Below are 15,213 nucleotides of genomic sequence, written 5' to 3' on the forward strand. Positions count from 1 at the left end.
CTCAAAAAATCAAAACGGTCCGACACAGATAAAAATTATTATAATCTGTCTTGAAAAAATCATTGCTGTATCTTGAAAAACCAGGGAGGAAATAGTCGAGAGCGTTTGTATGGAGAATATATCACTCCTGTATCGTCTTAATACCAGAGTTCACCAGTAAGTACAATGTATTATATTTTCATTGTATTATATATTTTGTAGCACGTATCTACTGCGTTCATAATGGACTGTCTTTCATAGATTATCGATCTGCTGACAACAACTAGAAATGATTCGATTTTTTCAAGAGACTCACCCACAACAATTATGTATGGCTGGCATGACAATCCTATTTTTTGAAGTGTGGCTATGCGAAGTTCGATGGTCTGGCTAATTTCTACACTAGAGCGGATATGCTTTATGAAACCTTCCCTTACTTCCATTTTACTGGGCTTCCAATTTTGACTTGCACCGGAACCTCGCTTCTTCTTTTGGCGGACTGCCGCAGTGTTCAGCAAAAATGGAATGGTGAGAAATCCGGCTATATTCGTTGTTTCCTCATAGGGCGCTATAAAAATGGGACTAGTTAGTAAAATATTATTACAAACGATATAATATAAGGAAAGATCAATGCGGGTAAGTGAACAGTGGGGCAACTGAAACGAGCCACGAAGGTTAAACAAACTTTGCCACCGAGTGAAATACAAAATTTTACACTACACCGACACAAACAAAATATTAACTGTAAAACATCTAACTAAATCAAATCTATCAAGCTTGAGACATCCAGTTAAAATTTGTATGAAATTTCTTTGCACTCTTGTGGACAAAATGCAGTTTTGCTATCTGTTTTTGAAGACTAAAGAGAGCCTTTGCCAGTCGGTGTGGTGAAACTAACTATTTTAACATAGACAACATCTGCTTTATCAATTTTATCATATACTTACAATTGGTAAGTGCAGTAAGTTCGACTTTTTGTATTTCAGCTGTTCCTGAAGATTTATTTTCATTGATGGAAAATTTATAAACAAATTGTCCTAGTAAATTTCATGTGCTTTTGAAGTCGTTAAGCCGCTGGAATGATAAAACAAACAATTAAAAACAAAAAGTAAAAAGAAACGAATGCAGTATTCAGTTATACATATAATAATTATTTTAAAGTTACATAGTAAAAAGTGACTTAGCTAGTTAATGTTATTATATTTACCAAAGAATATCCTTGTGGTTTTTTTGAGAGCAGAATATTTTCAAAATAGTGATGCAGAGTCCAATGACTTTTCCACAATCTGAAAAATATTTAGAAACTTTACTTTTCATTTGCCTCTTTAATTAATATAATTATAATACAATTAATTACAATCATAACCTATACCACTCACAGTATAATGTATCATAATAATAAATAAATTAATTAATGTAATAGGACATTCTTACACAGATTGACTGGGTCCCACAGTAAGCTCAAGAAGGCTTGTGATGTGGGTACTCAGACAACGATATAATTAATAAACAAATAATTATATAAATAAAAAACATCCATGACTCAGGATTCTCAGGAACATACCTGTGCTCATCACACAAATAAATGTCCTTACCGGGATTCGAACCCAGAACTGCGGCTTAGTAGGGACGGTCACTTAGTCACTACTCGCTAGGCCAGCCCGGTATCTTGCCTAACAATGCAGTTATATTAAAAATATTATTGTGATAAGATGAGTATGTTACTTCAAAAATGGTTGGAATAAAATCTCTCTCTGGTATGTTGGTCTGCCTATGCAGTATTCATTTATTGAATTGTAATTCTTATAATGTTTTTTACAATAAAATACAGAACCTCCTCCTTCTAGGTAAAGAAGTCTGTTAGAAACTGCTTACCCTGGAATTATAACTGGGCTCTGCTTTCTTCTCAGCAATTGCAGATGGCACATTTTCCTTTTCCGAGGACAAGTTTTCCTTTTCTGAAGTTTCTATAACTATTAGGTCTGTGCTTATGTTAAACTCAGAAAAATCCATCAGGGTCTGGAAATGAATGATACAATTAATATCACATACCATACTACAAAATTATGAACAGCGTGGAAAAATATTTGGCCCTAGAGGAACCGTATTACATCTTTTTTTAACTCAAAGTTAATATTTTTCAATATTGCTACAATATCTATAATTGGGGGCCATTATGCTAGCAGACAAGATTTAAAATTGAAACAACTCTTAAGGGCAAAAGGTAATTATTTCTCTGTTAATTAATCTATTACAAAGGACTCCACTGAGCCTTGCCTTATATTATGAAATTACTCTCTAATTTACTAAGTTTACAGAGCCGAGGGCTAGCTACACTTGAACATGAGACTAAGGTTTTAAATTATTTAAGGGAACAAACGTGGATCAGCGAACTCTTGAGTTAAAACTACGGGTAGAAACGGTGTACGGCGGATATTAAAATAAAAGGTATAGTAACACGGAGGGTGCCAGAACCATAATTATGCCGGTTCGATGATGTAGATAAGAGTGATTGGAAAGGTCTAACCTCAAACGTGCTACGTCAGCCGCCTCAGACCACCACGACTGCCACGTCAGCCGCCTCAGAGATGGTGTCGTGTGGATGACGGCAGCGTCAGCTTGCCGCCTGTAGGTTACCGGAACACAGCGGGGAATGCTGGCGACCGGCGCGAGGATTAGGCGACGCGGCGTGAACCCTGAAATGTGTATACCAGTCTTTAAGTAAAATTCCAAAGACGGCGTCCGTGAGACTTGGATCGCCCGTAGGACAGGGGAATTGCCCCGGAATTCGAATTCCGAACGTCAACGCGTTCTGTGAAACGACCTACTGCTAATTTGGAATTACACATAACCTAAGTGACAATTTGACAAGGTTTTTAAAGAATGTACAATTTACCGTTGGTGGACAAAAGGCGAGCGGAGAGCAGTTTTGCACTTATTTCAACACCCGGGCACGCTGGGCGTCGCCTATTACCATCGGAACATGGTTTTATTAGCGTCCGATTCCGGGGCTGGAAAATATGCAACGCTTTGTTAGAAACTATCCAACTATAAGAAAATACACAACAGAATCACTATCAAAACTCACTCAAACGGGCGATTGCGCCCGATTTTGACTCGGGCTAAAGATCCCCTCGCAATTCTCTCCCTGGCAAAAATAATTCCGGTCTCTCTCATTTTGACGGAACTATAGTTACCATACCAAGTCTAAATCGGCTCGCGCCGCGAACAGCACATGCCGGACGTTCAACGAAAATTGAGCCAACTTAAATGTGTATTTTATAGACAAGAAATTTAAATGTGTATTATTACGAGATTGCATCCATTATCGGCCGGGGCCGCAGCCCAGCAAGCTATTGGCCTCGTGTCATTAGCAACTTGACTAAATAATGAAAAAAATACATTGTACTTACTGGTGAATTTTCGTATTAAGTTCTCCAACTCCCATGTTTTTAAAGATTCGATCACTTACTCCATTGAACTTGTAAGTTGTTAGATCTGTGATGTGATAGATAACCGCAAAAAAATTAACACAAGACGCGTTGACAAATCACTTCGGCGTCAGTGTTGCCAACTCCGATTTTGAAAAACGCTAGGCTAATGTATAGAAGATGTCTAAAATACGTTAACATTTTTTTTTAAATGAGTCTACCTCGAATTAAAGGCATAAAGGTACTTAAAATAAATGATTAAAAATAATTCATAAATGATTAAAAATAATTCAGTACCTATCTAAAATTGAAATGCCGTCAAATGATACCTAATGTGCAGTAAAATTCACCTTTGTTATTTGGTTACGAGTCTGTTGTTTTTTAGCAATAGGTATATTTGATGGAATTTTTATTTTAACTAATAGATAGTAATCAATAGTAAAGTAATCAATAGTAAATTACGATACAAGTGCGAAAAATGGGAAATTTGAAACGAGTTGTGATTAAAACACGAACGAAGAGAGTTTTTTAAATCGACAGGAGTAGTGAATTACCTATAATACTTATTCTATTCGTACATGTATCGTACAACGTTTTACAATACATACCATAATTATGTAATAGTACATTACGATACAAGTGCGAAAAGGTGGAAGTTCGAAACGAGTGGCAATAAATTAAAACACAACAGAAGGGAGTGTTCTAAATCAACACGAGTTACAAATTTCCTTTTCGCACGTGTATGGTACGACGTTTTTCAGTACAGATGGTCCTCCGAAGTTTCGACCTGACAAGAAATGAATCACTTTTCACACTAGTGCGTAAAAAACGCAACATCTGTACTGAAAACTATATTATAAGTCAATAAAAATATATATTAGCCCCAGTGTCAATATATTGTAAGTAATATATTATATGTTGCCCGTGTGGTGACGGGTTAAGAATTTCACAACCCCTTTCTTCCCGTGGGTGTCGTAGAAGGCGACTGTGGGATACCTATGGGTTAAATTGTGGCGTAGGCGAGAGGCTGGCAACCTGTCACTGCAATGTCACAGTTTCGTTTTCTTTCAATCCCTTATTTGCCAAGAGTGGCACTGAAACGAGTAGATTCATGTGCTACCCCTTCATGGGATACAGGCGTGATTGTATGTATGTATGTATGTATATTATAAGTCATAATTTATTGATTATTTCTCCTCATTTCCTCGCAAATTAGGACAAATTAAATAAATATACTAAAGCAATCTAAGCCTTGGAATGCTTGAATTTTCTGCCTTAACATGTTCCTATATAATTATATGCTTAAAATCCTTGCACTTTAAGATGAAGCCTCACGCGCCACGCCGAGTCACGTGATCACGCGTATATATATAGCGTAACCGAAATTGCTCTAGTGTGGCTTCACCCTTTAGGGCTTCTAGATAGAACTTGCTACAGGCTCTGCGCTGCTTTATCCGGCACTGCGTCTGAGCTGAGCCAATTATAGCATTTTTTCTGGGAAGGGGTGGATCCGTTCCTGACTTGGATACTCATGAAGAATACAAAACTGAACCCATATCGAGTCCGGCTATGCTAACGCTGCAACGTTTTTGATAACGTGTTGATAACAGTGTGCAAGCGTTATTGCGATTATTAAATAACTTTAACGATTCTGACAACACTTTCATAGTGGGCTATCAAATATGAAAAGCATGGTTAGCTTAATAGGATCAGCATGGCAATCCGTAAATAACTCACCCTTCCATTTATTTTGAAAATTGTTATATTACATCGACGTCTGCCACACACGAAAATTCATAATAAAATTGAATACCATATGGCGATGACAAATATGGTTGCTTTCAAGTTGATGCCTTAGACCAAATATGTAAAAATATGTGCCCAATGCTAAATAAAAATTTTCGATGAAAGAGCCGTGAAAATATCCCAGATCTGGTATATTTTATTCCGAGTTGGCAACACTCGCACGCGCTGCGGGAGGGGCGCGGGCGGAAGGCGGATGTACAAACGCTTACCCCTACTATTCACTTGATTGATCAGATTACCAATTATTTAATTTGTTTATTATGATAATAGATTTAACAATTCATTCTTAGTAGAACTCAATTCATTTCGTAATTGATACAACAATTTGATCATAATGGGATTGAGAAATGTATCTTCGTTGTTTCAAAATTTTATGTCTAGAACTATTGACATACTTATCTGTCTTAAAGAATTAGTTGAGGATTGAAGCAACCTAGATTTAGTTTATGTCAAATACCAAGTCTTATTTGAATCAACAAAGACAAAATAATCAAATTAAGCATGAAAATGCTTAAAACCATTAACATACTTATTTGTTTTAATGAATTAGTTCAGGATTGAATGTACCTACACGTTTAGTTGTTTCAAATACCTAATCTTATTTGAAACAACAGACAAAATAATCAAATCAACTATGAAAATGTTTAAAACCATTAACATACTTATCTGTTTTAATGAATTCGATCAGGATTGAATCTACCTATGTTTAGTTGTTTCAAATACCTAATCTTATTTGAATCAACAAAGATAAAATAATCAAATTTACTATAAAAATGTTCAGAACTATTAACATACTTATCTGTTTTAATGAACTAGTTCAGGATTGAATCAACCTATGTTACATAGTTTTGCCTAACAAGTTAATAATTGATTCAAGGTGTTCATTGGTTAGGAATAACAAAACACCTAAGTTATTAGTTCAATCATACATTCCTTTATTGTTTTAGTAATCAGCTTTATTTGAATTGTATAAGATCGTAATTGTAGTGATTAACTTAACGTCAACTAAGAGAAAACTGCTCTTAGTTGGCCTTCATTTTTTAGAGTGAACGATTTTTTTTATCACTGATTTGGTTTTTATATGTTCGCATTAGTACCTACTTGCTAGTATTGAGCTCGAGTAGTTCGTTAAAAAGTATGTGCGTTTTCTTAATATCCGATCCGATATCGGATATAGAACCGATATCGTAGGTATATATTAAAGGCGCCATTTTTGACATCCTTCCTACACCCGATATAGGATCGGATTATGTCAAAACGCTCGCTCTTATGCTGTTCGGCGGACTCGGCGGTTAATAACTATACCTAATAACAATGATTTATTTATCAGCACACTCTGGTGCACGTGCAAGTAGCGCAGAATATCCAAGCGTGTGTAAGGAAGAGACAAATATTTGACATAAGAGTTTGCTGTTTTATGAATTAAAGTTTCGTTTTGTTGTTACAGTTGCAATGTGGCCTACTGGCGAGTAACGAACAGATGTGAAGAGCACACGCAGGATGCACACGATGGACACAATGGGCTACGGCCACAAGAAGTACCGACCGCCGCTCTCGCCCACCAGCTTCTACCAGCATGACATGTACTCCAGACCCACCACGCTACGCCCTCAGGTACTTTATCACTTACTTGACTTGACTAAGGGCCGGCCACCAAACCGTCCGTCACCGTTAAAGCATTCGTTAAATTTAATTGTATGGGAAGTTCCATAGACATGTGCGTGACGATGATGTGTCTGTCAAATGTGGTTGATGCAACTGGCCCTTAATGTCAGGTGGGGCAGAGGTGGCACAGTGCGCCGCCACCTCGATCGGTCTTGAGCTTGCTTCAATTCGCCCCAAGTCTTTCCAATAGCTTTAGCCTCTGCAATAATAGGTCGTCACTCGTCAAGTTTGCTTCGGACGGCAACGTTTTCATTTTCCTTGGGGATTCCAGTCTAAGGCTTGCCTCTGCCTCGGTATATAGTCAGGTATTTTTATTCTGTATACTTGTTCAAATGTTCAGTCAACTGAAATAACTAAGATCGTGTGCATTATGCAGGTGTTCATATCACTACTCTTAGTGTAAGTTATAAGGATATTATTATTAAGACTATGTCCCATAGTGACGTCTATTACGTCTACATCATGGAATCATCCATCGTCATCCGATTTACGTTGTCTAAGTAACAATAAAATAAAGACATTTTATTCCTTAAATATTATCAGGAATTTCTGTAAAATATTGCGTGTTACTCACGAACACGAGCTAGTACTACCTATACCTATAGCTAGTATTACCTATATCTACTGTTTTCTTTCATGCGTTAAATGCCAGAAATTATTTGGTCTAATTCAGAGTCGAAAAGTTTTATAAATAATGTATTCGTAGGTATCTTGTATTAAGTGGGTAAATAAAGGTTTTTCGGTTAACGATCAGTGCCATCGATCTACGCGCATTTTATTAGATTAACTTCTAATATCTTCGACATACATTTTATCTAGATTAATGTGACTATCCATTTGATTACCTATGATAACCTCGTAGGTTAAACTTTAAAGAAATTAAATGCGTGGAAATTATCACATAGTCATTTATAAGCGATTTCGTTCCAAGATAACCATCTAATGCGTAGTCTACGTAGGTATATGCGTATAACTGAACATTTTCCACGATAGTTGGAAGGCATTGTTCGCTAAGTTCATAGACAACCTTTATCTAGGTCAAAACGAATAGAGATAAAGAAAATACTGTTACTGTTAAAAAAACAATATAAGATAATAAGATCTTGCAAAATGACATAAGGTATACATTTTGGACTGTATAACCTGGTTATAATATCGGTTTGTATAAGATTACATAAATAGCATCACTAATTGCCACTCGTCAACAGTAAAACGTTATAAGTATAATACCTAATATACATTTCTATTAAAGTAGGAGCTTTTTACCTCAAATAGTACATTAAAAACAAAACAGCTACAGTTTGCTAAGAGCAAAAACAACTTTTTGTATGTCGAGATGCAGTCTTAATAGTTTTTTCTTCGCCACTTTATGAATGAAATGAAGCTATCGTGGTAGCGTCCATAATTTAGGATTGATATCAGTTGATCGGAGCTTCACGCGGCTTAGGGCCGGTGGCGGTGGGCCGTTCCCGTTACGCGGTCAACGGTACCTGACAATGATCGTTAAAATGGTATCAAATCGTTCATCACTATTTTAATAGAATTAGAGGAGGATTGAGTTGTCATTCGAGCGCTGGGAAGATATTTTTATGATTCGCGATTTTAAGAGGGTTATTAAAAGCGATCCACGTTATGACTTCTACACATATGACTTTCATGTGTCTATGTATGTATGTATATGAATTATTCTGATGGTTTATTACGTTACATATTATAAAACATAGAGCAATTTTTCTTACATATAGGTCTTGTAGGTTATATCTACATTTGTTTCTTTTCTAAATAATTATCTAAGGAGAGAGAAATTGGTAGTACAGTCGACTACTAAGAGATGTATCCACTTTTTCACCTTATTGTATTGTAATAAAGTGAAAAAGTGGATACATCTCTTTGTAGTCGACTATACCTAATCGTAGTGTACACATACAGTTAATTCCTGATTGTATTAGCAGTATTACAGTTTTATTAACAGTGGTACCTACCTTATAGTTAAGTCTATTAAGTTATTTAGGAACGTTCGGATTTGCCAAACAATTATATATGACTAAAATAATTAAAACATTATTTCGTGTGAAAACCGCAAATAAATAGGTAGATACTCAATTTTAATTAACCTAACACAGCTGACAACTGGTATTTATATTTACCTAATTGCAGGATATAAACAATAAACTCTGGCTGAATGTCCCTAATTGTATTCTGTGCATAATTTCTGGATAAAAAGACACAATGTTTAGGATTTTGTGAATGAAGCTTATGAAAAACCGGGAAACCCCATTTTTTTTAAATTGTCTTGATGTCATACTATTACATTTGATCAAACTAAAGTTTTGCTTTTAAAATCTGTGTTGACAAAAGTATTTTAATGTGCGTTCCAAATTCTTGGAATACATGTAAAATTTGTATTTCGGTAGGTATTACTTTGATGCTATCTTACTTCTACTCTACCGTTACAGAAATAATTATATCTTTGCACTGGTTTAAATTATGGCATGTATGAATAAATGATAATTGAACTTATTTTACAAAGTTACGAATTTACTGAAAAATTATCAAGGACGAAATTATATAAGTACTTATAACTTATATTTTACAAGAAATACGTACCCTGAGAAACTTGCTACAGTGTCCTTACGGTTCCTGTGTGATATCTACCTACAGCCCGCTGACAGGCAGACGGCCTGACGGACATTGAATTCTATGTAAATTTTTATCTGTATCGGGGATGCGTTTGTCGGTCTCTGGTCAGATACAGAATCCTTAAATTTTTGTAATTATGCGATATCGATACCTCTCGCTTACAAATTTAAATTGCACTTTGGTTTGATTCTTTTTCTCAGGTCTCAGCTATAAATTTCTCATTTAATTCAGAATATTATTGAACAGCCTCATCAACATAACTGTCGGCGGTACTATACGTAAATAAAATCCTCCCACAATGAATAGGACGTCAAAGCACGTTACCTTGTTCATACAAACCCGTAAATCACGCATTATATTTATGTATGAATGCACAGCTGTCACTGTTGAAAAATAGTATATCTTCGTTTTAAGTAAGTAGTTTCGTGATTGTATAATGAAGATACAATAAAGCTTGTTTTCGCGGAAGGCACGAAAATAAGGAAGAAACAATAAACGTTGGGAGTAGGTATACAAGTACGTGTAATACCGGACCGGACGGAAGTTTGTTCCCAGTATAGGTTTATTTTACAAACTAATACGATATCGCCTTCACCTATTTATTGACTATTTGAATCGTAGGTACGTACAACAATATGTGATAAATATGTAGATATACTTACGTATTAGTACAGTCACTACAAAGAGATGTATCCACTTTTTCACCTTATTGCATTGTAATAAGGTGAAAAAGTGGATACACCTCTTTGTAGTCGACTGTACATACATCAAGCAAAACAACCGGTAGCATGTTTAATGTTTTACATATACATATACACTTATTGAACCGACGCTTGGCAGTTTTATAATTTGCATAATAATGTGATCTAGTGCCGATTGCATTTGATTAATATGATTACTAATTATAATACTTAAATTTCCACAATATACATTGACTCTAGAAAACAGTTACAGTTCCAACTGTTTTTTTTTTCATAGCTGTATATATAGGTAACAATTAAAAAGGAACAGCCGACATTGTCAACGAGACCAACATACTGGTTTATAATAACAAGAGTCTTGGTTTTTGACATAATCACGAACACAGGTCATATTTACCGTCCTTTTTGTGCAGACATCGGACAATACACAAACGAAAGTCCAGTCCACATTTCGATACGGTCCAGATTTTAACGACGCTTATCGACATAACATATACATAGAACCAAGACTAGATACCAGTAATCATAGCTGGGCACCGTTAATCAAATAGTTAACTTCGATAATCGTTAATCCGTTACTTAAAAAGTTAACTTCGTTAATCGTTAAAGCGATACATTTCGGTAGATTTAACGGAAGTTAAAGTTAATCGATAATCCGTTAACACGTCATAAAAATAGGACTTCACTGTAGGTATTATGTATTTGTACCACCAAAAACCATTAAAAGGCGTCATCCATATATTACGTCACAGTGTAAGGGGGAGGGGGGGGGGTCATACTAAATGTGACAAGCCCTGTTAAAGGGATACAAAAAAGCGTGACATAGGGGGGGGTGGGGTCCAAAAACCTGAAATTTGGTGTGACGTAATATGTGGATGATCCCAAACCTGTGACGCCAATCGGTAAAAACCGGCCAAGTGCGAGTCGGACTCGCGCACCGAGGGTTCCGTACAAACCTGCAAGGTTTACAAAGTTCGTTCATTACGACAATCGAGTCATAATATATATTTTGTAATGTAACTAAAAATTTAAGGTTTTCGGAGTTTTTCCTTTATGTGTGCTATAAAACGTTGCTTCATGCCAAATTTCAAGATTCTAGGTCGACTGGAAGTACCCTTTAGGTTTTGATTCCCTTGCGAGTACTTGCGAGTTTCAAAATATGCAGCTTAAATTGCTGTTTCTTTTGATTGCGTTGACATAGAAGTTTGATTTTGTTACAGCTTAAAGGTATTATAGACCTGAGTATTTGGTATGAATTTCAATTTAATACCTCTACGCGTTTATGAGGAAATGGGTAGTAAGGTTAAAATTATTAAAAAAAAATATATTATGTGATGTAACTAAAAATTTATGGTTTTCGTAATTTTTCCTTTATCTATGCTATAAGACGTTGCTTCGTACCAAATTTCAAGATTCTGAGTTCACGGGAAGCACCCTGTAGGTTTTGATTCCCTTGCAAGTGTCGAAAATTTGCGGCATAAGCGGCTCTATCTTTTGATTGCGTTGGCTTAGAAGTTTGATTTTTTCACAGCTTCAAGGGACAGTAGACCTGAGTAATTGATATAAATTTCAGCTTCATACCTCCACGCGTTCCTGAGAAAAAGGGTCTTGACAGACGGACGGACGGACAGACGGACAACAAAGTGATCCTATAAGGGTTCCGTTTTTTCCTTTTGAGGTACGGAACCCTAAAAAACGAAATGTAATAATTACGGTCTCTTCGGGCTTTTACCGCCGTTGGTTGGCTAAATCCTAGGTTTTACTTCGGATTGGTAATTAGATATTGGGTCATTCATGCGGTCGCAATCGTGGTGCGTCGGTTCTTCAGATTGAGATTTGCGACGACAACTGCTGCATGCTGTGGGCCACGATAACTTGGTAGAGTAAGTAATCTAAGGCCCGCCGGACTCTAACTCGATGCGTCGGTTGTGTGATTTGTCTGTCATGCCTGATGATTGCACTCTATTCCCAGGTTAGTGATCGATCTAGCACGCCTAATAAGATTTAGAAGATCTCGAATAAGTGATCCAAAGTCGCCAAATTGGTCTTTAGACTGTGTTTATAACCGACGGATCTGCTTCCTATCCTAGGTTCCTAGGTTTTGCCGTACTACGGGCTTTTACAGTAGCAGTCAGAACGAGGTTTTCGCGGCGCAGCGAGCCGCTTGGGGCGCTGGATTAACGATTAACGGACTCGATGAAATTTAACGAAAGTTAACGAATCCGTTAACATTTTTTAAAGTTAACTTAAAAGTTAATCCGTTAATCGAAATGTTAACTTCGTTAATTCACGATTAACGGATTAACGAGTTAATGCCCAGCTATGCCAGTAATATTCTGAATCCTAGATAGACATCTAGGATTGTTAGATTACCTACTATACATCTTGGACCCAAGTTATAGGGACTTACTACAATGACTTTGCATAACTCAGACAATAGGTTTAAAGAATATGCATCAGAAATCAGAACCTTTGTAGTAAAGTACGGAAAGTTGTGTAAATTAATGTGAATATCCGGGAGAGTTTTGCTCGGAACACGTATAAAAAATAAAATATGTGCATTTTCCCAGAGATAAAATTTACAGCAAAATCAATTTGTTCGTCTCCAAAATCTCTTATAATTTACTTATTGTATGGCAATTAAGACTACAACACACTATAACTTATAGTAATACTCGTAAATACTCGTTTAAAAACATCCCGCTCCAAAATATGTTTTAACTTTAAGTCCAGTGGTTCCCAAACCAAAGTAGACTGGGCCCCGATCCATCTAACAAAAGTGCTAATATTGAGCCCAACTCTTAGCCGGCTTCAAAAGGAATAAAAAAAAATCAGTTCTGAGTCCATTCTCGTTTCAGGGCTCACTCAATATTCACAAACCATAGTTTGGGGAATGCTGGCTTATCGTATTTAATTGTAAAACACGAGTCCGGGCAGTATTGAACGCGCGCATTTTTCATCAGAGTTTTTTTCATACCGCTTCCCTCCATAACTTCCGATCATTATTAATCACAATTAGTGAATAAAAACTGACATGCGGGTTTTACGTAGAAATATAAAACTGCCCACCTTCATAGTTCATACTCCATACTTCGACGCGTAGACAGCCTGCAGTGCAGTATAATTAAGTTATTTTACGACGCGTCGGTCGAGCTTGAGTAGTTTTGTTCTACACCTCATTAATCAATGTACGTATATAATGTTATCAATAAATCGATAATTGGTATAAGTTTAATGAATCAATACGCTTATCGATGAGATGCGCCGACGCAGATCGCACGGTGTCGTTCACTCGCCTCGCCGCCGACCGTTACTCCGCTTGATCTCCACGATATCAAATCACCTCTGCATTCTTCATTTCAATATCTTGAATTATAATATCCTGTTACGCTATTCATTGAGACCAGCTATGGTTAGTTAATACTTCTTTTTCCTTTAACATATAAGTTACAAATGAACACTGCAACGGAGACAGTCAAGCTCATTTGTCTTATGTTATTTGTATCCAGAATAAATGTTACTATTGTTATGTTACTTTCTCTCTTTGTGTAGATATAAATATGCATATATCTCTCGTAGAGAGGTCAATCTATCAAACTTAATTTAAATGCTGTACTTATTGTGACAGCGGGCCGGGCCTTGCTGTGTTTTTTTAGCTCGTCGCTGTCAAAATATAACGACATCGGTATTCACTTGTTTAAGTACATTTTACTACGAAGTTTTATTTATTTCCCAGATTAAGCAAGTTATTCAACCTTATCTGTGTCAGACGTGTCAATATTTTTAACCAAAGTTTGGGATGCAACACGCTGATGTCGCTGATAGATTACGACAATAATGCTTACGGTGGTTTCCGTGTATCCAGGTGATGTGACCATAACTCATCGAGAATCGATTAAGTGAAAAAATAAAACAAGTGACTGATCTCATGCTCTAGTGATCTACATCGCCGCAATTCGAGCAGTCATTACCCGACTGTGGTGTCGCTCCTCTGGGAAAAATAATAAAAAAAATATTTTACAACGATTTTTATACTAAATCAGTGTTAGAAGTTAAATAGGCCAAATCTTATTTATATAAATATATCGTAATTGGTAAGTTTTATTTAAAAAAAAATGACTACTATTAAAAAGGTACACTATTTGTGGCTATGATAAAATGCGCGGCGCCATTTCATCATCCTTAAATAATAAATAGTAAATCATTATATTATTTAATTTATTTAATTGTTGTCCCTTGGAGTATGGGACGAATGTTAGTGTGGGATGCTACCTGCTGCTGTTGTTCCACTCCACCATGCTTTAACGCACCTTAACGGTCACATGCGCTGCTAGCTTCTAGCTGCTACTATCACTGGTTCTAAAGGCATATTAATGAAATTTATATAAAGGTAGATATGCCCCCGACTCTATATGTTAATGATATTAGACACTAACATATCGATTTATGATTGCCTGGAATGCAAAAACAGTATTGCACCGTTAGAGTTTATGTTAATAAGATCGCAGAGCGCGTCGAGCGATGATTCCGCGAATCATGTTGACTACCTTGTGCATGAAGGTGTAACGAGAGGGTGTAATAATAAAATAAGTGATGTAAGATGCGCTCCGGTCGGTCGTATGAATATGGCAGAGCGTGCGCCGCCGAGCGCAGCCGCTCGGCACGCGTGAACTCATCTGCTTCGCTTCTGAAAAACCCAGGAAACGAGGCTCGGGCTAAGTGATGCTGCTAATGAATAATGATGAATGGACTTCCGTGAGTTCACTTAATTACCTCCTTAGTCGTGTGCGCAGCCACCACGAACATCGATATCGGTGTAAACGAGCACCGCTCATCTGACCGTGAAGACACGCGCTACTAAAGATAGTTTACCTATTTATTATGTAATCGCTTCTTGAAGATTAACAATAATTATAAGCTGCTGTAACTACTGGCTACCATAATAGATTTAATTTATCCGCACTCGCGAATCGCGATTACCCTCGGCGTAT

The 15,213-nt window shown here is 36.6% G+C and overlaps 1 protein-coding gene and 1 long non-coding RNA gene across 3 annotated transcripts in view; one reads left to right on the top strand and one right to left on the bottom strand.

Moving 5' to 3' along the window:
- The window catches only part of LOC125225345, an 82,216-nt gene that overhangs the window by 30,785 nt on the left and 36,218 nt on the right, over window positions 1-15,213 (top strand). For both annotated transcript variants that reach the window (XM_048129011.1, XM_048129012.1), the window contains exon 2: window positions 6,664-6,830. In XM_048129011.1, coding sequence (XP_047984968.1) covers window positions 6,717-6,830 — 114 coding nt within the window. In that variant the 5' untranslated portion in view covers window positions 6,664-6,716. The remainder of the gene's footprint in view (window positions 1-6,663; window positions 6,831-15,213) is intronic.
- Window positions 166-3,648, bottom strand: LOC125225350. The gene is made up of 7 exons (XR_007176979.1): window positions 3,393-3,648; window positions 2,876-2,990; window positions 2,507-2,675; window positions 1,855-1,998; window positions 1,187-1,265; window positions 927-1,053; window positions 166-547 (listed from the first exon to the last, which is right to left on the bottom strand). It is a non-coding gene; the product is annotated as an uncharacterized LOC125225350 (long non-coding RNA).

This window comes from Leguminivora glycinivorella, chromosome 4 (genome assembly GCF_023078275.1).
Source record: "Leguminivora glycinivorella isolate SPB_JAAS2020 chromosome 4, LegGlyc_1.1, whole genome shotgun sequence".
In the NCBI taxonomy this organism is placed as follows: domain Eukaryota; kingdom Metazoa; phylum Arthropoda; class Insecta; order Lepidoptera; family Tortricidae; genus Leguminivora; species Leguminivora glycinivorella.